The 23,482-nt window shown below is 42.0% G+C and overlaps 1 protein-coding gene across 3 annotated transcripts in view; it reads right to left on the reverse strand.

Moving 5' to 3' along the window:
- Positions 1-16,669, reverse strand: part of ECI2 (enoyl-CoA delta isomerase 2) — a 34,143-nt gene extending 17,474 nt beyond the window's left edge. The window contains exons 1-3 of one of the 3 annotated variants that reach the window (XM_087762639.1): positions 16,521-16,631; positions 1,540-1,595; positions 876-1,054 (exon numbers count right to left, since the gene is read on the reverse strand). In XM_087762639.1, the coding sequence (XP_087618765.1) occupies positions 876-1,054; positions 1,540-1,557 (197 nt within the window). In that variant the 5' untranslated portion in view covers positions 1,558-1,595; positions 16,521-16,631. Of the gene's footprint in view, positions 1-875; positions 1,055-1,539; positions 1,596-16,520 lie in introns of all 3 variants that reach the window. The other 2 variants (XM_087762655.1, XM_087762646.1) reach the window with 2 other exon arrangements.
- Between the last annotated feature and the right edge of the window lie 6,813 nt (positions 16,670-23,482).

Consider the following 23,482-nt stretch of genomic DNA (forward strand, 5'->3'; position numbering starts at 1 on the left):
CTACCTACTGCTTTATAATAGGAAGATTGTACAACTTAGCTGTTTATTAAAGTCTAAGGTTTATAAGAAAAGGCCTCTTTTATTTAGTTCTTCCTTGCTGCTTGTAGCTCAGTTCTCTGCAGGATATCTATGATTCAATCCTTTCTCTCTGCCTTCTGATCTCAGAGGACATTTACTATACATTGGTGATGATCACCAGTTCTCAAAATGCTAAGGCTAAGCTGACTGCTACCATTTCTCTATTAAAATAACAAAGGATGAAAACACAAAGGAGAAATTAAGTTATTCCACAATTTATTTATCTTGGGCAGGACCTCATTCTTCAGAGATACACGAAATGCAGGAGCAGAGCTCCTTGACCCGAAATAGATCACGTGAAGAGCGAGGAGGAGGTGTGTGCTGACAGGTGGCGAGTCACAACAGCACCGCCATCTCTGGGACCACCCAGTGATGCTGTGCCACGATCCCAAAGACCGAGGAGCAGGAAAGGCTGCTGCAGCCTGCTACAGGGAGGACTTACTCCCTCCATCTGCTGCTCCCTTGCTGTGACACTGAATCCTTCTTACTCCCTCACTGAGCAAATCCATGCTGCATTTTAGCGGCCTCACCGAAACCACGCAAGATTTTGCCAAAACACCACAAGGCAGGCAGAGAGCCTAGAACCTGACCTACAAACCACTGGTGTCGAACCTACACTTGTTTCAATCCAAGCAGAAAAAGCAACCTAGGAAAGGCAATCAAAAACCCCTCTGTATTCCCCCTTCTCATCTACTCGCTGCAACAAAGCTAAATGATTTCCTTCGCAAAGTTTCCTCTCTTTATTGCCTTGCACGTTGCAGGCAATTAGCTGCCACTGCCCCACTGCTACAAATTACCTTTGTTGTACTGGCACCCATGGAAGAGCAGTGAGGGCCCAGCAACCTCCCCCAGCTGGGTAAAAAAAAAACAGCTCCCGAGAGAAAGAGAGAGAGGAGTCACAACTTGGCAGAGCAGTCACGAAGTCCACGCGCACTCCTGCAAGATCATTCACTTGGTACTTCGCAAGCTGTACACTCTGAAAAAAGAAATAAATCCTGGGCATCACTACCTGAACCTGAAACATCCAGCCTGACAATAATTTCATATTTATTCCCTTGCCTTGGACATCTCCTTGTTCCCATTCAGTCATTCTGGATATCTTGCAAGCCCATCCTATTCATTCCACCTGTTCACATAAATGTCTCTTTTCCTGATAAACTTTCAAACATAAGGCTCTTAATTAAGATTTCTAAAGTCAATTACACTGAAAGTAGTTTCTCACTGTTTAGCAAAGACTGCAAAGCCTGTTAAAGACACAGCCCCTCATTACAGTGTAGTTCTGTCACTTGTATAAGGACTTTTACAGAGTTAAAATGCCAACTTTGTGTAAAATGCTGGCTGCTCACTTTCTAACTTTTAAAGCAACTTAGCAGTTTCCTCATTAAGACTAAACAGAAGCCAAAAGATCTCTTTGCATAGGAAACACCAGACATGCTCAGCAAAAGAAAGGGATGGATATACCTGAACTCCATCTTCCATTTACTTAATAAAGGTTTTCTTTTAAACATTAGTAGATCCTGCAGAAATAAAGCACAGACAAAAGCAGTTAAAGATCCTATTAGGATTAAAAGCAGCAGGTGGTGCTAGAAACATGCGCATTTAAAACTCCTGACAGAACTGGAAAATGCTAATTTCACGTTATTGTAACCAGCTTTAGAGAGACAAGGCAGAAAAAAGAATAGGAAGTATTATCAGCCAGAAATAAGCAGTACATTAAACTGTCACTCGGATGAATCCTGGAACCTATGTTCAATAGAAGATGTGGATATCTTTTGTACATTACGCGTAATACTTCAGATAACGCATACAACATCTCTTCTTTGCAATGATCACTATCTCAAGGTGCCGTGATCTTTTGCGCCGCTCTTTCCACACGTTCCTCATGCAGAACAGTGAGCAACACGGTAACTGCCCCTTGTCATTTCATACAGACCTGGTACTACAGCATCATAAAGTGGCAATATTTCTGCTCTTTCCATCTTAAGAGAAAATTAAGCAAAATACTGGTTTGCTGCTGCTACTGTACAAAGAGTTGTATGGGTTGTTTTTTCTTAGGATACAAAGCAATCAATTCCCACAAACCTCAAGGCACCAAGTGTTTGGTTACAAGCTAAACCAAGCTTCTGATTTCATGCCTCTCCGGAGTCCTGGACAGCACACATTGCCCAGCGCAGCCCATCACCATTTCTGAGGCGCCAGCCAGAGCCTCAACTGTTCCACAAGGCTCAGGAGTCTGAAACTTATCCCAAGTGCTTCACTGGGACTGCTCCGGCACCAGCAACCACTGCTCTGAGAGGCCGCTCCAAAGTCAAGCAGGGGAGCAACCAAATGAGACCTCCTCACTCCCTATTCTCCTGCTGTTGGGACACACACATCCACAGCGGAGGAACCACGAGCCCTCCCCGGTGGGGTGACTGGGGTAGTCCTTGCCTGCTGGTGCCTGGCCATGGAGTATTCCTGCTCCAAGCAGAGTCTCAGGCTTCAGTCCCCTCTTTCAGTAGCACTTCTATCATTTTGATCCTCCCTCAAAATTATCCTGATTTTTCTCCATGGAGGAAAAAGAAAGCGATCTGGAGAAGGAATAGCAACAGTTGATCATTAGTTCAGCTACATCAAGGGACACAGGAGCAGAGCTGGTGGGAAAGGTTGTCACCATTGGCAATGGCAGCAACTTTAGGAAATGAGGCTTGTGAGGGAAATAGAAACCAGTATTTAAACTGTAACCGTGAGAAAATAAGTGGACCATCTGAAACAGAAATTCAACCCAAGACACCGACTTCTCTTATTTTTTTCCCCCAAGACTTCATACCAGAATCTCTAAAAAGACAACTAAAAAAAAGGAAAAAGAAAGGTTGATAACCAAATAATGACAATGAGCAAAGCATTAGCAGTACCACTATTTCACAGCTTTCTTGGTAACTAGGAAAATAATGTTACTGTTTTCCATATTCACTTGCAGTATTTTCTGCATGCAATAAATTTAAAGTTGTACTTCACTTTATTTTGCCGAGTGAGAGGAAGCTACTATCTACGCTGTTAGCATAAAAATCATTAGAAATTTTAACCTGCAGGTTGCCCAGATCACCATTCATCATGCCATTGATTACATACTACTGAATCCAAACAGATATTTACCTACACAATAATGTAACATTAAAGATTCATAAATTTTCACATAGCCCGAGCACTTACAGAGCAATATAAGAGCTTTCCCCGTATAGCTGAAGGTGGAGAGGGCTAATGTGAAATTTCTGCCATACCCCTCAGTCCTCCAGTTATTTTCTCCATACAAGCTACCTAGAGCTGAGCTGGGACAAGAGGAGGCATCTGACAGTGCTAAAGCAAACTGAGCAGCCTGTGACATGTTTGGAGCAATCATTCCTCCTTTGCTGTTGGGAGAAAAAAGGAGTGGTATGTGGGGGGTGGGTGGTTAATTAACACAGAAATTCTGGGTGGAAGTTCTTCTGGCTGTAGAAGCAAAGCACCCCTCTCTTTCTTTATGCCATCCTGTCACAGGCTTCTCCCAAAGAACTTCAGATCATTTGACTATACACACTATTTCTTGTCATATACTCTTAAGTTTGTGGGTTTTTTTTTCCTCTCCCTGCAGAATTATTTTGTTTTTCATGCGTGTCTAACAAATGAATATGATGTCTGTTACAATATCTTGGCAGAATTTTAGGTGGAAAGCAGTATCCCTGGTAAGCTGTACAGACACACTTTGTTACAAATAGGAATTGTGTACTAGGCAGTGACGGTGTGTCCTGCATTTGGCTGGGACAGAGTTAATTTTCTTCCTAGTAGCTGGTATAGTGCTGTGTTTTGGATTTAATATGAGAATAATGTGATAACACACTGATGGTTTAGTTGTTGCTAAGTAGTGCTTACACCAGTCAAGGACTTTTCAGCTTCCCATGCTCTGCCAGGTGCACAAGAAGCTGGGAGGGAGCACAGCCGGGGGGGCTGGCCAACAGGATACTGCATACCATATGACGTCATGCTCAGTATATAAACTGGGGGAGTTGGCCGGGGGCAGCGATCGCTGCTCAGGGACGTGGTGGGCATTGGTCGGCCAGTGGTAAGCAATTGTATAGTGTATCACTTGCTTTGTGTATTATTATTACTACTGTTCTATTTTACTTCAATTATTAAACTGTTCTTATCTCAACCCACAAATTTTCTCACTTTTACCCTTCCATTTCTCTTCCCCATCCCCCTGGGGGCAGGGGGGGTATGAGTGAGCGGCTGGGTGGTGCTTAGTTGCTGGCTGAGGTTAAACCAGGACACAGTGTCATACTAAAGAAACCTCAGCTTGACAGTTCTTACACTAATAAAGTAAAATTACTTCAGCTGTTAATTTCTAGTCCCGTCCTTTCAAGTTTCTTCTCTTATACTGGGAAATGTGGAGTAACCATACTTGACACATGAACATCTTCCTTTGCAACTTCTGTCATCTTGACAAAGCCCGCATCTGCTTCCACAACCACCCCGTGTGAAAACTTCCACTTCCCCTCATTTGTACGCACCTCTTTCAGGATCCTCTGCCAATAATTAAAACTAAAACAATTCAGAACATGGGCAGATGTAATGCAGTCTTCATTCAGAAGATGGAGAAGCAGAGACTGCCTCTAACAATTTTTGCCTGTTCAAATTTCAGTAACTAGCACATTTTTTAATATCTAGCAACTACAAAAGAAGGAAACACAGTTAAGTAAGTGAGCTGCTCCTTCGAGTTAAAACCAAAACCCCACACTTGTCATGACAGCAACTTTTACACCTTACAATCAACAAGTCAACTAACTTGCAATAACTACTGCATGCAAAGCAGCCTGTACTTTCCCGACGTAAGCTCCCAGGCTTACTCTGTTAAGCCCTGCATTGCTACCACCTGCTAACATGCACCATGGAGGTAGGTTAGCAGTAATCCAAGTTAGTAGGTCGCAGCAGGTTAGCAGTAGGTTAACACCAGCTTAGCAGCCAGAGTAATTTTATTTCTTCGTGCAGCAAGAACTAATGCACAGGTCTGTTTGGTAAAGCAACGCTACTGTTCACCAAGCTCCTGCAGAGATCTATCAGAACAAGCACATCACTTCTTGGACCAAACCCCAATAGCCTAAGAAAGTCTTACCAGAACCAAGGTTAGTCTCTAGAAATCAGTTCATTTGGTTCACTTGGGGAAATACAAGCTTTCGTTAACCATGGTGATAACATGGAGGTGTTGATGACTCAGTAGACCGAACTTCAGTTTTCCCAAAAAACATAAGAAAATAACTATCCTTCCCTGTTCTACCAACACAGTCCCTGTCAGTACCCCATCGTACTGTAGCTAGTGTGGAGTATCTAAAATGTATTGCTATCAGGTAATAGGAATGCTTGTAGTGTTCTAGTATTTCCAATGTATCTTGCTAGCAGAAAAGATGAGTGCAAATACTCTATAACCAATTCACTTACTGCTGCTTTAATAAACAGAAAGAAATGGAAGTCAAACTATTTCCTCCTTTACATTAGAACATTTCAACAGTTGTTCTAAACACAAGTTTGGTGTACAAATCCTTATCAGCTTTTACTATTTTACACTCCTACACTGTTTTGACATATAAAAACTAGAAGATAATGATGTGTCTGTTGGCAAATTGAAGCGCTGAATCACTGTTGTTTAGTGTAAGTGGCTCAGCTGTGCTTGATATGTTTTTTTTTTTTTCAGTATTAAAGAATAGCTAAGAATCAAAGATCTAGATTACTATTCACCGAGATCTGAAATGGTCTGCTCTTTGTGCTCTATACAGGCACATTTAATATTCTCTCATCACAGCTGCTGCAAAGGAAACTGGGATCATCTCCTGAAATCTCTGCAAGAGCTCTCTTTCCAGCAGACTTAAGTCAGCTGGACATGGATAACGACTAAAGCATGAGAGAATTTCCTGTACATCCTCAGTCCATGTAAGACATCTCTGCAAGCAGGAAGATTTACAGACAGATATCCTCTGAAACACATTCAAAAAGCTGTAAATATGAACGTTAGCAGAAAAATATAGAGCTGTGATACTCATACACGTAATATTTGCTGAGAATCACTCAAAGTTTATTGTACTATTTGGAAAGAAACAAAGTCAAATAGGTTCTTTATACATCCTTATCCAAGGTGACTTTAACGAAACAGTTATGAACAAATACTCAAAATAATTTTGCTGCTAACGGAGAAAGGAAAAAGCCATTTTTATTTGGCTTCTGGGGACAAATCCTGCTGACTGTATGGAGAGCAAGAAAGTGTACACTTTGGTGTTAATGGCTTTTGGCCAAGGTAGGTAGGTTTCTCACAAGGATACAATCAGCTGCTGGAGCTCTCACCCGCATTAAAAAACCCACTGACACTCCTGTTAGTTCTGCTGAACCAGTGAAAGAAGACAAACAATCTGCCTGAAGCTTACTTTCTCTCCTGAATCCATGACACCTAGATACAGTGGGGATGGACACAAAGAATACTGAACAAGCTATATGAAAATAATGAAGCAGTTTTATCAATGGCTTATCCTGTCCAAATCCAGAACTCTTCCAGATAATTTAGAATTAAACAAATTAGGTCTAAACACGAAGTAGCACACTGCTCTTGGTTTTGGCACTATTTCCAGCACCCACAACCAAACTTAGAGGTGTCCTGTAAAGGCCCAGGCCAATTTACTCAATAAAAATCTGATGGTGACTTGGGCTTAGAGCTGAAGTTCTTGCATACATGCAAGACTTGCAAGTACGTTTCTGTCACAGCAGAATGTACAGCTGCTCTATGAATAACAGCGTTATTGAAAAGTTTTATCAATTTCCAACTGATAACTTTCTCTTTAGATACCCTCTGTAATATACCTTGCTCTTAGTTTTAGCAGAGAACGACTGATCTTGTAGACGTGACACACTACTAAGCCTTGCATACAAAATAAAGCACTGAGAATGTTTGTCACTTTTGGAAATGAAAATTATACATGTTCTAAGGGACTTCCGAGTCATGTCTTACTAAAACACTGTAAAAAAGCTTAAATCATAGCATTTAGAAGGCTGCACCTATAGCAGCAGCTCCCAAGACAGAGGTCAGAGGCTCACGTTGGATCGTGGCAGTTATTAGTGGGGATGCAACATGTACAGAGTCATATTGGCTTCTACTATTATTAGATAAGTAGAAGTTATGAAGAACTATTGGTCTGGGCAAGTGGCTGACAACCCAAATAACCTGGAAGTTCCTCCCCAGAATAAAAGTGTGTTTCATCTGGCATCTTACTGGCAATTAAGAAAAATAACACAAAACCAACCAGAGAGATTCTTTTGTTTCAGGAACAGGCTTGCTATACTGATGTATTTGAAGCAGTAAGCATTTTACAGGCACATTTATCATGGTATAAAATGATAGCATATTTGAAACAAAAACTTTACTCTGTTTTAATGGTTGGTTTCTAAGGACCAAATTATTCAAGAATTATTGTACATTATACAAATTATACACCTCTTATACCTATTTTCAGAATAAATATTATCAGAGCACCTTACTACAAAAACAGTAGCTACTTTTTTGGAGGGCCAAAGAGTCAGCAAAGAATCCATACAACATAATTAATCTAATCCTCAAGAAATCATTTTTATTTCCAATTAAGAATGGAATCCCCTCTATTCAGCACTGGTGAGGCCACACCTGGATTACCATGTAAAGTATTGAGCACCCCAGTACAAGAGACAGACAGACATCCTGGGAAGACTCCAGTGAAGGGCCATTAAAGGACTGGAGCATCTCACATATGAAGAGAGGTTGCGAGAGCTGAGATTGTTCAGCCTACAAAAGAATAGGCTCAGGGGGATCTTATTCATGTATATAAATATCCAAAGGGAGGGTGTAAAGAGGACGGAGCCAGGCTCTTCTCAGTGGTGCCCAGTGACAGGAACAGAGGCAACAGGCACAAACAGAAACACAGGAGGTTCCTCCTGAACACAAGGGAACACTTTCTTTCTGTGAGGGTGACCGAGCACTAGCACAGGTTGCCCAGGGAGGTGGTAGAGTCTCCATCCTTGGAGATATTAAAAAGCTGTCCAGACATGGTCCTGGGCAACCAGCTCTAGGTGGCCCTGCTTGAGCAAGGGGGTTGGACCAGGTGACCTCCAGAGGTCCCTTCCCACCTCAACCCGTCTGTGATTCTGTGAAAAAAACACATTTAACCTGCTAGCTATATTGAAGCAGTACACAAGCGGCCCACTAACTTTAACAGTTTATCTCTAGACTAGACTTTCAAGCTATAGCTCTTCTCACCTTCATGTGAAAGCCTTCAGAGTTTGTTTCGGGGGAGGAATTGGAATGATCTGCTCGAGGACACTCAGAAAATAGGAAGACTACATTTGCTGTTGAACTGTGACTGTTTAAATTCCCACCTGGCAGGCTCACTCTGTAAGTCAACCTACATTTAAGGACAAAAACAGTACCGAGATGAATGTACACATCCAGCCTTTGTAGCCAGGAAGTCCAATCATAAAGATGAATCTGCAGGATAGTGACAGGAAAAAAAATCCCCCAAATTACTGACTGTCTAAATTAGTAAAGATTTTTCACAGAGCAAAGTACGCTATGAACTCCTTGAAATCATAACACCTGCTAAAACCAAAGTTCCCCCCTCTGCCATTGCTCAGACAATCACAGACCAGGCTGGGATGAAGGGCAGGTGCACATGCCCTCTGCCACAAGCAAAGAGGTTCACCTGCGACAACTCTTGTGTTGCTTCCTTCTCCAACCTAGCCTTATTTTTGGCAGAGCAACAAAACGGGGGGGGGAAGCAAAAAAAAAAGGGTGGGGAGGGAAAGAAGAGAAAAAAAGCCCTTCCCTCTGGGCAGTCAGATGCCAACAGAAGCCGACAATTTTGTGAGCACATTAAAAGGACTCTATGCTATTTAGATAGGAGGAAGTTTTGGGGGTGGGTTTTTTTAATTTGTTTTTAAACATGGCTTTGCCCTACCACAGTCAAAAAGCTACTATGAACTATGTGGTCAGGTAGCACTGAGGGCAAAGTTGTGTTTACTTGTTTCTAAACCAACACAGTGATAATTTCCATTTAATCTTTGATTAAAATAGACTTCATTCACTGACTGGATCACAGAATTTTTCACTTGGAGTACTCCACATCATCAGAAAAAAAGTAGCTTTCATACACACAGCAAAACAACAACATAACAAAACATACCACAAGTTCTCTCTGGATTTCAGTACAAATGAAATCTGTCTACCTACTGAATTTACTGCTATCTAGTGCTGTTATCCTTTCCGAAGGTATTTAGATCAGCATGAAAAGTCAATAGTTTATGAACAAAATAATGAAGTTATTAGCTCACCGATAATGCTTATGGTCTCCTTCCTGTGGCTGGCTAACCTGCATTACTTAACACCATCGTATTAAAAGCACTAGCTGATAAAATACTATTTAACCATTTTAAGAGTGATTTCTTTCTTTAATATCGTTGCTTTCAGACATAAAAGACTACCGCCAGGATAATTTAAAAACCAGGATGTTGGCAAATTATCAAGTTGCTATGTGTTAATCACTGCCAGACCTCTCCAAAGCCAAACAAATAGCACCACTTATTCAGTGACTTAAAGCCTGAGTTTTGATGGAAGAAAGAAGCCTTAACCAGAAACCATTCCAAGAGAGCTTTTGCTTCCTCTGTGCTGGTGGAGCATCTACTACTGAATTACTTGGCAATGGTTTCTGTTTCTCTGTGAAATAAGGGATGGTTTAATAAGACCTATAAAATCTTAGCTCACAGTTTTTGCTGGAGTTTATTGATTACAGTCTAAATTTTATTATAATGAACTTCAAGGGAACCTGAAAAATGTTCGCTGTAATCAGTGGGCTCATCAAAACTGAAAGGCTCAATCATTTACTACATCAGAATAATGAAAAAACATCCAATCTGAACTGAATATCAATATATAATAGTTTTAGGAAGACTATTTCACATTGATCAAGATTTAAATTATTCTTTTAAAATAGAGCAGTCAGGCAATAGGAAAAAAATCACAAATACTCTTATGCTGAATACAATAAAGTGGGAGGAAAAAAAAAAAAAAAGAGACTGACATAACTGGTTCAATCTTCTGTATGTGCTCACTCTAACAAAGATAACTACCAGTGAAACCTCTGGGGTCTATTTTGGCATTACTATAAATGGAGGTTACTTGTAAACAAGGTTCATTACAGTGAATTAAGTCTGCATATCAAGCCCAGGTAGAATGTCATGTTTTGCACTATGAATTCTGAATTCCTGACATTCAAGTGTTTTTCCACTTCTTCATATGTGCAATGTTCCAAAAATTTTGCTAGAAATAAATAGACCAATTTCCATCCTAATGAGGACTGCTATGCAAGAATGAAGTATCTTACTTGCTTGCTCTCTTCACTAGATCACAGTTGCAGACAGAACATAATTTGCACAGGGGGAGAAGTACAAGGGAAGCGAGAAATAAGTAGCTTCTTAGAACAGTACTATTCAAAGACAGTATCTTCTACCCTAGCAAAAGCTGAAAATTAATTCCTAGCAGCATATTCAATTAAAAAAAACCACCAAACATTTGCAAATGTATTTACATTCTCCTCGAGAAACTCATAACTAACTTCTGATGGGGAGAGGAGTCTTATAAAGCAAGGGCAGAAAGAAACTGTGGTTCCTCATGTCAAGTGGAAGCTACTCGAGAGCCCACTTTGGAGAGCATGGCTGTTCAAGCCTAGCAAAATTCAACAACAAAAAGTGTAGTGAACCACCACCTTATTTGCATTCACATTATCAGATTCTTTTGAACTTGGCAGCAAAGCTGCTGCAGAACCACCTAGCGATCACTGACTTCAGCAGACAAAGCTGACAAGGTCACACTGACTTCAGTGAACAGCTGCTTCAAACCAAATTAACTACAACAGAAAGCTGTGTTCCAAGCCAATCCATCTTCAAGACTTCCAGACACCTCGGCTTGATATTAGCTGTGAACTGTCAAATCCGGCTCAATTACATACAGTTAGTGAGTTTGCTGCTCTGGATTTTCTTTTGTTGATTTTAACTGCTGCGTGTACTTTTGTTCAAAACAGTTTAAGAGGATGCTTAAATAAAGACAAAAGTTTATTAAGATGCTTTTCTGGACAACTGTTCAGTCATTTCACCACTACCTTTTAAGTCACATTGGTAAACCAGCATGTGTAAACAAGATGTACTAACTCATGCAATTAACATTAGTATTCTCAGAAAAAGCCTCCTATTAAGAGACTTAATTGGTCATTTTCCATTGACCAGTTAGGCTCAGTATTCAAAAGACAGTGGATGAGTTTACTCTAATGGCTATGTTTTAGAATCCCAACCATTAAAGAAAAAGAGAAATTAAAGATTCATTGGTGGTATGAAGACCCCTTCTGAAAGACTCTGAAAGTTACCTTACAGTCACAATGTTAGGGGAAGCTGATTTCACCAGTATTTTGCAAAAAGTTACTGCAAAAGTCAAATTGGGCAAGGTTTCAAGAAAGGAAAGAAGGTGATTTTAAATTTTTTTTTAAATATAAAGAGAAAATTATTACTACTTAAAAAGTAAGGGAAATATGACGAGCTCTCTAAGCTTTTTATTGACTTGCACCAAGACAGAAAAGACTAAGTTTAGGGGGCGGGGCAGAAAGAGGTTTAAAATCAAGGAAGTTATGTGCTCTGCTTGCTTTTCTGGTAGTCAGGCGATGATCTGTCGTCCACAGTTAGTCAAAGGCTGGGCAAGACAACTTGGCTCACAAGCATCAACTAGAACTAGAGGCATGACCTACCGAAGGGAAGTTTTAAAAGATAAGCGCAGGTATCTCGAGCAGGAGGAGCAGAGACGAGTAGCTGAAACCTACAGAATCCAGCGTAAGCCAAGGAGAGCTGATAAACAGAAATCTGTCACAGGAAAAAAAATGTTGGCTGGCTGACAGACAATAGCAAACAGCTGAGCAAGGCAAGCTAGTACAGCCTGAGACACAGCACCGAGAGGCATGACTTAAGAGACTCGGAAAACCAAAACACAAAAGCTCATGTAAGACAGCAACAGGGAGTAAAAACCACAGTCCACAAGGCCTCCCCGGTGTAGGATCAGGGTATGCATTTTGTGCTGTGGATAAAACACAACCCTGTACATGGACGTATTTCCTATGTCAATGTGCCAGGATGTATTTCCATCCAACTGCTAGCGGGTGGGGAAGTTGGTGGGCAGACATTCAGGAGGCTGCAGGACATGTGATGCCTATGCCACACTCAGATCAGGAGGGAAACCATATCCAACTCAAGCAAGACCCAACATCTGGGCAAAAGTTTCAGGCATAAAAGGCATAAAAGCAACTTCTACTGCCAGCACCAGAGAAGACTCAGGAGTGTTAGCAAACTGGGGTGTTAAGAACGTAGTCTGATACATAACTTGAGAGCAACACTACAAAAATCCAGTCCTCCTCCTTATAAAAGGGGATTGGAATAGGGGTGACAGTGGAGAGCAGGAAAGAGAATGAAAGCAGCTGCTGCAATACAGAAATAGGGCCTGGCAGCAGGAAAGTGGGTGAGAAGTGAAGAGGCAATAGTGTCCTTTTTGCTCAGCCAGCATGAGAATATCAGAACGAAGCTACTAAAATTTGTATCTCTGCATCCAACCACAGCTATCTGAATAGGATCGAGAGAAAGGACTAGACATTTCCCACTACAGAGACACAAGGCAGACTCCCTCCAAGACCAATTAGCTCCTCGTGGCCAAACCTGGAAAAAAGAAACAGGACAGAAGAAGGGATACCACCAAACTTACTGGTCATCTCCAGGATAGTAGTGAGGCTACTATCTTGGAGGTTTTCCAAAAGGCAAGGCTTACACGCACTCTGGGTGTGCTGACATCTGCAATTATCTCCAAATGCAGGAAACTTTATTGCATATCTGTAGCAGTGGAAAACTGCGTTTCCATCTTCCTCACATATTAAAAACAAGCAAACAAAAACCCATGATGCAGTTGATAGACGGTTAACAGCAATAAAGAAGTATTTCCAAGGAATGACCTGGAATACTGAGCCTCTCCTCACTGAGACAGGCCCCAGAGCACAGCCATTCAATGAAGCCAGAAATAATCCCTCAGCTGCAAGAGATCAGTTCTTCCTCCACCCTCCACAGAGGAGCTTCCTCATAACATGCACAGTTCCAGGGCAAAGACAAACCCCCTGGGCCTTTTCCCAGGACTTTACATCTGACTGGCTTAGTGGGAGCGAAGGCAGAAAAGAGCTATAAGGTCTGCAGGCAGAAACAGGAAAAGGAGGAGGTGCAAGGGTTATACTGTCCTGCTTTGCCATAAATGTATCAAAGGACCCTTAATATAGTGACCAAAGAATGCAACTGCACTACCAAGGAAAGTACAAGCAATTCAGGGAGCAGGTTCAATCAATTCCCAGACAGAAATAAAAAACAGCTGCAGAGACTGAATAAGGATTGTTGCATATTGTGCTGGGACTTAATAGCACCTGAGCTCCTGCTGTGTGGGTGGGCTGCAAACATGCAGATGTCTTGTCACGAGATGATGCAGGGAAGCCAAGGAGAGATTTGTGACACTGCTCAAGAGCCAGGATGGAAGTGAACTCAAACCCTTAAGACTGCTGCCTCCCAAGCTGAAGAGCAGATACTGTAGTAAAGACAGATTTACTGTAAGCAGGAAGTATTCCAGGCACAGGCAAGGACCAACAAGGCCACGTAAGCAAGGACAAGCCAACAGCTTAAGAGAAAATTAACTGGTTTTCAATCCACTTTAAATAAAGACCAGCATTTAATATCGCTCCTCTGAAAAAGGCTCTTCAGAGCTGCTAAGAAATAAAAGTAGCTCATGGAAAGATTGGGCTTTGATAAGATCTGACCTCTGTTAAAGTTGCTGAGGTAACTGTACCAACTAGGAAGTTAGGGTGTGACTATGTTACTGTCTTAGTTTGGACCAGGAGAGTACTCTTGGATCGAGTCCCTAAGTTGATGCCAACTCCATTCCCCTGGTTTGTGCTGCAGAGCTGTCTTGGCACATACGAGTTAGATCCCTTCTAGATTACATAAAATTGGGAGATGATGTCCTCCAGCTACTGATAGGCATTCAGTGCTGGGATCATACTACAACCAGCCTGAAGGAAACCCCCAAAACAAGGATAGCGTGGATGCAGGTTTCTCAGCAGCAAACGTTCTGCTCCCAGTGGTCTGGCCTGCTGTAAACACAGATACAGCCTGCCTCATAGCAGCGGAGTTGTGGGGCCTCCGATCTCAAACAGCTGAATGCAAAGACTGGCAAATGGCTACAGCCCCAGTAAGGCTTTTCTGAATGTGCGTTTGTGTCAGCGTTCCCCCTCCTCAGGCAAATTCAAACTTGGAAAAATTACACACTGCGACAGGACAGGACAATAAGTGGGCACATGGGAGAAGAGCCTGTGGAACTCACAACTCCGTATCTGAAAGGATTAGGAATGTCCTGCTTTGGGGAAAACAAAACAAAACCAAGTAAAAACCACAAAACAACAAAGTGAGAGGAATTCTTGCATTTTGTCCTTATATTCGTATGTCTTCCTCTCCCAGTGCTCCAAGGATATCCTCTCTTTCAAGTTTAGACTGCAAAAAAAGCTTCATTTGGCACAGCAAGGCTGCCACTCTTTGATATAATTCTGCTAGTAGAATAGAAAATAAAGCCCACCTGTCTGGTGTTCCACCACTGGAAAAATTGCACCATTTTCCTGTATTATATCTGATTATATACTGAAAACATTAACCCATTATTAATATCGATATATGACCTTATTTCACATACAGAATCTTGCCATTTCACATACATGACTCCACTACCCTAATGATGTCCAGCAAGACAGTCTTTTACGTGTTTTCCAATTTAGAATTGCTTTCTCTCTCTCTCATTGTAACAACTTAGCTATATTAAATTAATATTATTTATCTGTAGAAAGCTTGCCTAAAGAGCTATTTTTTTTGAAACGAGGGCAGAAGTCATGCTGATCACACAATTTGCTTTCTCTTTGTTTCTTCCTGTATCTTAAGATGTTCATGTACATACTTCAAATAATTTCTCACAAAGCTTTGGGAGAAAAATATTACAATTTAATGCATAAATGACTACAGTTTTCTGGTCAAGATGCACTCACGGATACTTGAGAAAAGCATTTCACTTATAAAAGCACGCATTATAACAGTCAAATTTGCATGTTGTTAACAGTTAGAGTCTCGCAGGTCTTCAATCTATTGGTATGATGATGCCTGCTTCACTGTCCTACTTCAGAACTCACTTACCGAGTATACTTAACACACCAAATGCCTACTTTTTTTTTAACTGTGTATTTATGAAGCTATTTTTGATAGGAAGAAATAATTCTACGAATTGACATCTTTTGTGATTCTTATGCCTACACAAGGAATTTTACCGTGGAATTTACAATTTAACCATTTTCAATAAAACCAAAACGTCAATCCTGCAATTTTCAGTCTACTTGCAGGTCAAGCCATCCTTTCTGCTTCCCACAGCCCAGCTAACGCTGAAGGTGCGAAGCTGCCCCAGCGCACACTACTGCACGTGACGCTTTATTTGGAAACAGCTTAAAAGCGGTATGTAATAAAGACACGCTGCAGGAGATATTGCATCACTATTTGGAAACCCGGAGTAGCCTTAGCAAGAAACCTTTAAATTAAAGGTTAGACACACAATTAAGCTTGTTTTTGTGGGACTGATGAGGGGAAAAAAAAAAACCAAACTAACAGGAAAACATAGAATCACACATTCTTCCCGGTATTTCAGTACAGTTTCAGATGCCTTACCCCCAGCCTAACCAACAATTTCTGTGTTAGTTAAACATTTGCCTCGGGAGACAGACACATGCGGGTGCGGGCCCTGTTTGAGGGAGGCATCAAATGCAGGTCCCCCACTCCCCCGGTGTGTTCAACCACCCGAAAGGCAGGCGGTACGGCTGCAAGGGTCCCTCTCCTAGGCGGAAAGCCATCTTCCTCCTCTTCGGAGGAAAGCAATGTCTCGTCCTGCGCACCTACGGGCCATACAGACAAAGCTAACCCCGTTCATCCAGCGCCACAGCACCCGGTTTCCACGCCGGGCCCCGGCAGGAGGGAGATGGGGCTGCCCAGGCCTGAGGCAACGGCCGGCCCTCCCGCCGCCCCGCGGCGCTTACGCCCCCGGCCCCGGCGCTGCCTGCCTCAGCCTCCCCCGGCCCCTGTGAGGGGGCCCCGCCGGGCAGCGGCGGAGGAGCGGGGCGGCGGGAGGGGGAAGGCCGCCCGGGGCCCGCTGCCGGCCGCTGACTCCGGGAGCGCGGCCGGGAGACAGCGGCTCGCGGGGCGCTCCCTCTCCGGGGCAGGACGGCGCCAGAGCCCCCGGCCACAGGGATGGTGCGCGGACGATCGGGGCTCACCTTACTTCGCAGGGCGACCGCCAGCACAACCTCCGGACGAAGGTCAGGACCGGGGCCGCCATGACGGCGGGGGGGGGCGGGAGGTGAGGGCGGGAGAAGGAGACGGCAAACCCCGCCCCGCCGGAGCCGCCGCGCCCTCGGCTGAGGAGATGGCAGCCGCCCACTCGCTCCCCGGGGAGGGCACCGCCTCCAGCGCCGTGGGGAGGCCGGGCTGCAGGCGGTAGCTGCGCCGGGAGCCGCTGAGGGGCAGCAGCGGGGCTGGGGCCGCCTTGGCGGGAGGCGGGAGGCGGGAGGCGGCCGTGTGGGCCTCCGCCGGCGGGAGAGGCCGAGCGGCAAAGGGCACTCTCCCGTCGCTACAAGCAGCCAGGCACGGCCGTGTGGCTCGGAAGCCATACCCTAGAAAATGCGCTTCGGGGTCAGAAAGGAAACAGGCTGTCGTGCAAACTGACGGGCAGCCAAAGTCGCCAGAGCAGTCTGCGGAGGATGAACGGACGTGAAACCAGAACCCCTCCATGGCAAAAGTCATGGACTTGCCCCCCAAAAGTGCCTTGTAACATACATTACGTTATTAATCAGGGCCGTTAATTGTATTATCTTTCTATTTTTGCATGATAGGTAGTTCTTAAAAATGTTTGCGTTGGCGTTTTTCCACACGAATCACCTGGCGGGCTGCTGGACAGCCTCATGGCTGTACCTCAGAAGGGTTCGCACCGTGCAAAGGCGGAATAAACACTGATGTCTGCCCCATCTAACTTAAAAGATACTGCCATTTATTTCTAAGCTTTTGCTCTTTCAGCTTCACCTCCTGAGGATGTATTTAATTTTTATTTAATTTTTCCTTGCTGACGTTATCTGCTCTGTGAAAGACATTTCTGTGTTCAGTCAGATGCTGGGAAGATCTTCACAGTTCGGCTACTCAGCTCTGTCAGTCTCCTTTCAAAACACATCCAATAAAGTCACCTTTTAGTCCTGTGTTTTTTTTTTTCCCCTCTCCCCAAAAGTAAATGCGTTTAAGACTTTTCCCTCAAGGATATATGTTTCAAAGCCGTTAATGAACTATGGAGTTCTCCTTTCTTAAATGTTTGATTGCAGTTTTTCAAAAGTGTACGTAACTGTTAGAGATTAGCAATTAGGACGGCATTTTTTTTTCCTCATACTGCCAAGATCGTGATGTGTGACTCTGGTCAAATCACACGTAGGTGACTTTTTCTAACATAGCCTTGAATTTCAAGTACAGGTGTTCTTTGAACTTGATACACCTTGAATTCTGCTTAAGATTACAGATATAAAAGCCTAGCATTTCTCAATTTCAGACACAACCTTTACTGGTTTGCACCTCTAGCAGACCTACTTAAAATAGTCATTTATTTGTGTTTCAGCCTCTCAGTGGCAATTTCCTTCTCTGCTACACAGGGCTGTGAGGTGAAATTAATTCATGTTTGTAGAAGACTTCGAAAACACCTTCCCAAAAGTGTTATAGTAAATGCTATTCTTGATCTATATCCTTACTTAGCCCTAATCAAGAAAAACTCGTGGCTTTTAAGTATGTACCTTGTAACACACAGACAGTATTTTGAATACATAAAAACAAACTATGGGCTAAATTTTGCTCTGAGGTAAAGAATGAGACTTTCTGTGAATAAGAAAGAGGAGAATTTGGCTTTAAAATGCTAGCATTTGTTTTGTCAAATAATAACAGGTTTTTTTCCTGAAAGCTTACACACACAACAGTTTTAGTCTTGTAGTTTGAAAAGGCTGGAAAAATCATTACAGAAATGTAATATAACAAACACCAGTTGAAAGTTCACTGTAATAGTATTGTTAGCACTGATGTAATGAATCCAGAGAGGACTCCCAAGAGAACTCATTTGCTAAGTTGCTTCAGATTTATTGTTTGACAAGTCCCTAATGACAATGCCCTCTCTAGCATTTTATTGTTAATGGTAAGATGAAGGGTTTTTCCTGGCTGCATTTTTATCCTTGTGTATAAGTCTCATATTCTTTCCTTTAGTTCAAAATAGTACAGCTTCACATTTTGTGCTACTGTCTGGAAGATACATGAGGAAGAAAAAAAAAGTGCACTTCTGAATTCTCTTTGCTTTTAAATTATTACCCCCTTAAAAACATAAGAGCCTATTATATATTTGCTTAGTTGAAGATAACTAAGAGTAATGAAAGAGACCCCTTAGAACCAGCTCACCCATTTTGATTCCGAGGCAAAATAGTCTCTTGCAGTATGTTTTCTATTGCCTCTGTGCCAGTGAATACAAAGCACAGCAGCTGTACTTTATTTGAGAGCTTCCTTCTCACCCAATACCACTTGCAGAAAGCTTTTGCTGTTAAATATCTGAGATTAAATATCTTAGATTTTATTTTTCTTAATTTCTTTTTATTGAATATATACCAGTTTCAACAGGCCTGCCTTTATTTTAATAAAGTCACACTGGAACTTCTGAGAATGAATGAACATTTTCCAGTTTTACCTGAAGACAGCAAAAAGGCATCTCTGGGTTCAGTCAAAGATGGATTGTATGCTATAGGAATTAAATATAGACACCAGCAGTATTCGGTGCTCACCACAGAGGGGCATAGAGAAGTAGTAACTGCAGTGACTTCTTTTTCTCATCACCTCTCTAAGATACATATCACAAGCCATGTATTGTGTCTACAAGAGTGCCATTTGCTGTATGTGTCTGTCTCTTGAAACCTATACCTCCCGATGTCCTCCTTCCTTTTTTCTTCTCTGTTTTTTCTTCTCTTGTCTTCCATTCAACTACTTAGCTTCTTAGCATTCATCTGACTGCTCAGGTGAGATAAAATATTAAAAAAGCATTTTGTGAATAGCATGTCACATAAACATCTTTCTATTCTATTGGTGGTGTTACCTTTTCCTTACATACGTGATGTTACTTATTTTCTTAGCACGTTTTTAACCGTTTCTTCTTTGTAATGTATTCTTACTTGTGGAAGTGGGATCTTGGGGGAGCAAAGTCACATACCTCACAGGATGGGATTTAAATGTGGCTTAATGTTACACGCTTTTGTTCTGGCCCTTTGTATATGTGCATCAGTACATTTTACCATATATGTCCTATCAGAATAACTATAAGCTCTGTGTATGCTACAGAAACTATTGTGCCCTTATTATGAAACACAAAATCACGCAGTAAGTTTTCAGACAGCTGGATCTTGATGTTTTGGTTGAAGATATGTGTTTCAGCATAATTGCAGGTTCTTTGACGTGCTGATACAAGCCTGAACAAAAAGTGTTTTGTGTACCTTCACGTGGAAGGGAGGAATGGTGCTGATATCACGGGAGCTGATTCTGATACATCAAGGTGATCACTGTATCATCTGCATCTCCGATTTCTCTAAGACTGCAAAATATTCTACAATCTGACCAACACAATCATCCTTTTTTGCTGTAATGATAATTCTTGTATCTTTGCAATAATTTCTGCAGTCTTTATGTTGAGTGTTTGCCAGTTTTTCCCATAGATTTTCTGAAATACGCTTTCTGTAATGTCACTGAACTGAACTCAGTATTAAGGAGTTGAATATTTCCCATCCTTTACCATGACAAGGCAGCTGTGCTCTCTTTGATAGAAATTGTTTATCCAGGAAGCAGATGTGTCGGGTACTTTATTATTCAGAATTTGATTTCCATGGCAAATGGTTTTGCATTATCACTACAGGGAACTTTAATACATATTTAACAGAAAGTTATCTTGATGATTTGTTCACCTTCCCCTTGAAAATCAGTCCAATAAATCCAGCAGTACTTACGTGTGTGATGATATTATTATGTTTTTTGCATTGATGATGACAAGCCATTTCAGACACGTGAGAGAGGGGTTTTCATAGTTTTGCTGCTACAGTGTAGGAAACTACAATCTTAGCAAAGGGCATTAATCACCGGCGTCTTTGTAAGCCTGGTTTTGGAAAGCCCTGTTTATGTGGGCCATGTTCTTACCTCAGCATGAAAGGTATGCTCAGTTCCTGACACCCAAGAAGAAATTAGACTTGGACCCATTTACATAAGCAGAGATTTTTATCAACAGAAAAATATAAACATGAGCTCTAATCAGCAGCTGACTAATTATACCGTGCTCTGCTCCACTTTTCTTGGCTGGATTGCTGGTTCATTCTCAGGCAATCAGTAATTCTGGGGGAATTGCCTTTTTGTAGCAATGTCCTTAGTTAAGATCTAAAATACCAAGTTCTTAGTCCACAATTCTCATTAATCACCTCCACTGACCAACTGGTGCATGCCTTGAGCTGTCTGTGTCTTCTCACGCTCTGCAATAATGTTCCATCCAAAAACATTCTTGCTACTCCAAATCATTGCGGTTCTTTTATGCAAATTCATTTACCCCATCTAGCTGCAGATTATCCTCCTCTAATAAAAACATAATCTCTTCTATCTTGAATTATGAATCTTTCCAGAACTCTCAGCATTCAGTTGGACAACACGTATCATTTTTATTAAGATCATAGGAGCTGGACTACAAGTTTAGGCCTACCTCACTGAGGTATTTTCACAAATGAGGGTTTGAAGGGCTGAGCCTTATGTCTGGAAAGTGCTGTAATTCTTTAGGCAGCTTGCCACTGTTGAAGGACTTGCCTCAAGTGTGCCATAAAGTTAGCTGTCACATTGTATTTTTATTGCTTAGTCCTCCTCTCTATGTGCTGTAATCTCTTTCGATAATTTCTCTCAGTATTTCACTGTACGGTCTTTCTGATCCCTTTACAATACAGCTACAGGAGGTGTCTGTGTTGTGCAGGGTCTAGCACAATTTTCCTTAGGTAGAACATAGGCAGATTCCTATTTACTTTGGTTGTTCACCATTTGCTTCCAGTATTCAGAAACAGGAGAAGGCTATATGTAGTCATAATAACTTTTGTGCTTCTTATCGCCAGCACTAAGCGGCTCTTCCAAGTCACTGTTGCGTGTTTAAATAAACTATTTGGTAATCTTGTTCTGAGGCTTCTCTCTGTAACTAGTGTGTTGGCGTTCAGAAATTGCTGCACTTTCCTCAGCAGGTTGCTCAGTGTATTGACTGAACGTTTAAGCTGCCTGGGAATATCATTCTTAAGATACTTAACCAGAATAGAAACAAAAGTGCAATTACAAATAATATTTTTTTGAGGAAATAACATGCAAAACAACCTCAAAGAGATTTGGTAGAGGTTTACCTGGTGACCAGCAAATCTATATATTTAGCTTTTGAAAGACCTATATGTTTTTAATATGTTGTAGATTTGCAACCCCTATTAACAATCTATGGCATGTGTACATTCTCATCCTGCTGTTCTGAAGTGCTACAAATATTTGTGAAAGGTTACATATCATATCCTATTTGCCAGGACCGGCAAGATATCCACTTAAAAGTAATCTGCGAAATGCAGGAAACGAGAAGGTACTGTTTGAATGCATCTGAAGTGGTATGTTGGGTCGCATCGGTTTTTCACACTAAGAGCACCTGGGAAATAAACATTATTGGCAGGATTTCAATCAGGAGATGTGGTTACAGGAGTCTTATTTTACATATGAATCAACTAACAACAGAATTGTTGTTAATTAAAGGAATTGAAATCTTCCTAAGCTGGAGTCCTTTTTAGTTTCCTGAACCATTAAACGATGCAGGTGTTGGCTGTGGGCTTGTCAGGCTCTTTTGCCAAAGAACTGGCACTCCTACTTTTTGTACTTTCACTTTTAAAAAAAAAAGCATTTTGGGCCATCATTTCACAGTTTAAACTTTAAGCCAGCATAAGCAAACACTGCTACTGAAAGGAGCAGTCTTTCTATTTTCCTCAGTCCCTCCCGGTTCGCTCCCATGCCTTCTTTTCTGCTGACACGGCTGTTTTCATGGCCAAGCATTGAACCAGTTCAGGGAATTGATCTGAGTGACAATTAACCAGGCAAAACCAAGTAAGTACATGAATAAAGGTTAATTGTGAGCCAGATCAACCCCCTGATCCTTTTCATCACACAACTGAATGCACGCTCGTGTCGGTGCCAAGGAGGGAGACGGAAGGGAGCCTGACAGGCAGTAGGATTGCTTCTTTCAGCAGCAGTGCTTTGTTACGTCAGCTTAGGACATTAAAGCATTAACGCATCTCCTCTGAGGGATTTGTTTCGCTTTCTGTCATAGCCTCTGAGGGATTTGGTATGCTTTCTGTCTTGGGCTGTTTATATTGCTAAAATGTTTTACTCTCTTATCGCAGAAAGTATCTCTGTAAGTAGGTATAAATGGGGCTGTTAGCTTGCTCCTCTAGGAAGTGCCTTATAAAGCGGTAGTAATGTGCATCTATTAGCATGTTAAAACCAAGGTTGACAGAGGGGTGGGGGAAGATATTAAGTCCCTACACATTTTTTTGGCTGACAGCGGAAGGTGAGACTATTAATGGTCCCAATAAGCAAAAGACTGCATCATGAGCTTCACCCTCTATCAAACAATTGTCGGAGTAAACATTTTTCTCATGTATGGGATTCTCTGGGCCTCGATGTCTTGTAAGTGGCAGCAATCTCTACCTCTGCTTGTTTGTGTTCACCCTTGCATAGCCTGTTGTGCTGTGCCGACATCGGTGTTTGTGTGTGGGCGTTCAGTGAACCAGATCAGAGAACTGATCCAGTTAAAAAATAACGCACCCAAGAAAACCCGTCAGCTGGACCAGTTTCCTGTTTTGATTTATTTTCTCCACAAAAACAGTGGAGCTGACACAGCTCAGAGCATAGTCACTATTCAAGATGGCATGATTGCTGAAACATTTATATTTGGACTACATCCCTATGTCTAGTAAGACTTAGTTCCTTCACTAGGTTAGTATATCTCACTTTCCATATGGTGACCACAGTCTAACTGGGGTAGGTCTCTGCCTGGCTTTGTTAACATGAACTTTAGTGAAAAAGGTATCGGCTGTCTAGTGACTCCTACCAAGCTGCTGAATTCCGGGCAGCA

Source organism: Nipponia nippon, unplaced genomic scaffold, assembly GCF_047370975.1.
Source record: "Nipponia nippon isolate SJK-2023a ecotype South Korea unplaced genomic scaffold, ASM4737097v1 scaffold_1, whole genome shotgun sequence".
Taxonomy (NCBI): domain Eukaryota; kingdom Metazoa; phylum Chordata; class Aves; order Pelecaniformes; family Threskiornithidae; genus Nipponia; species Nipponia nippon.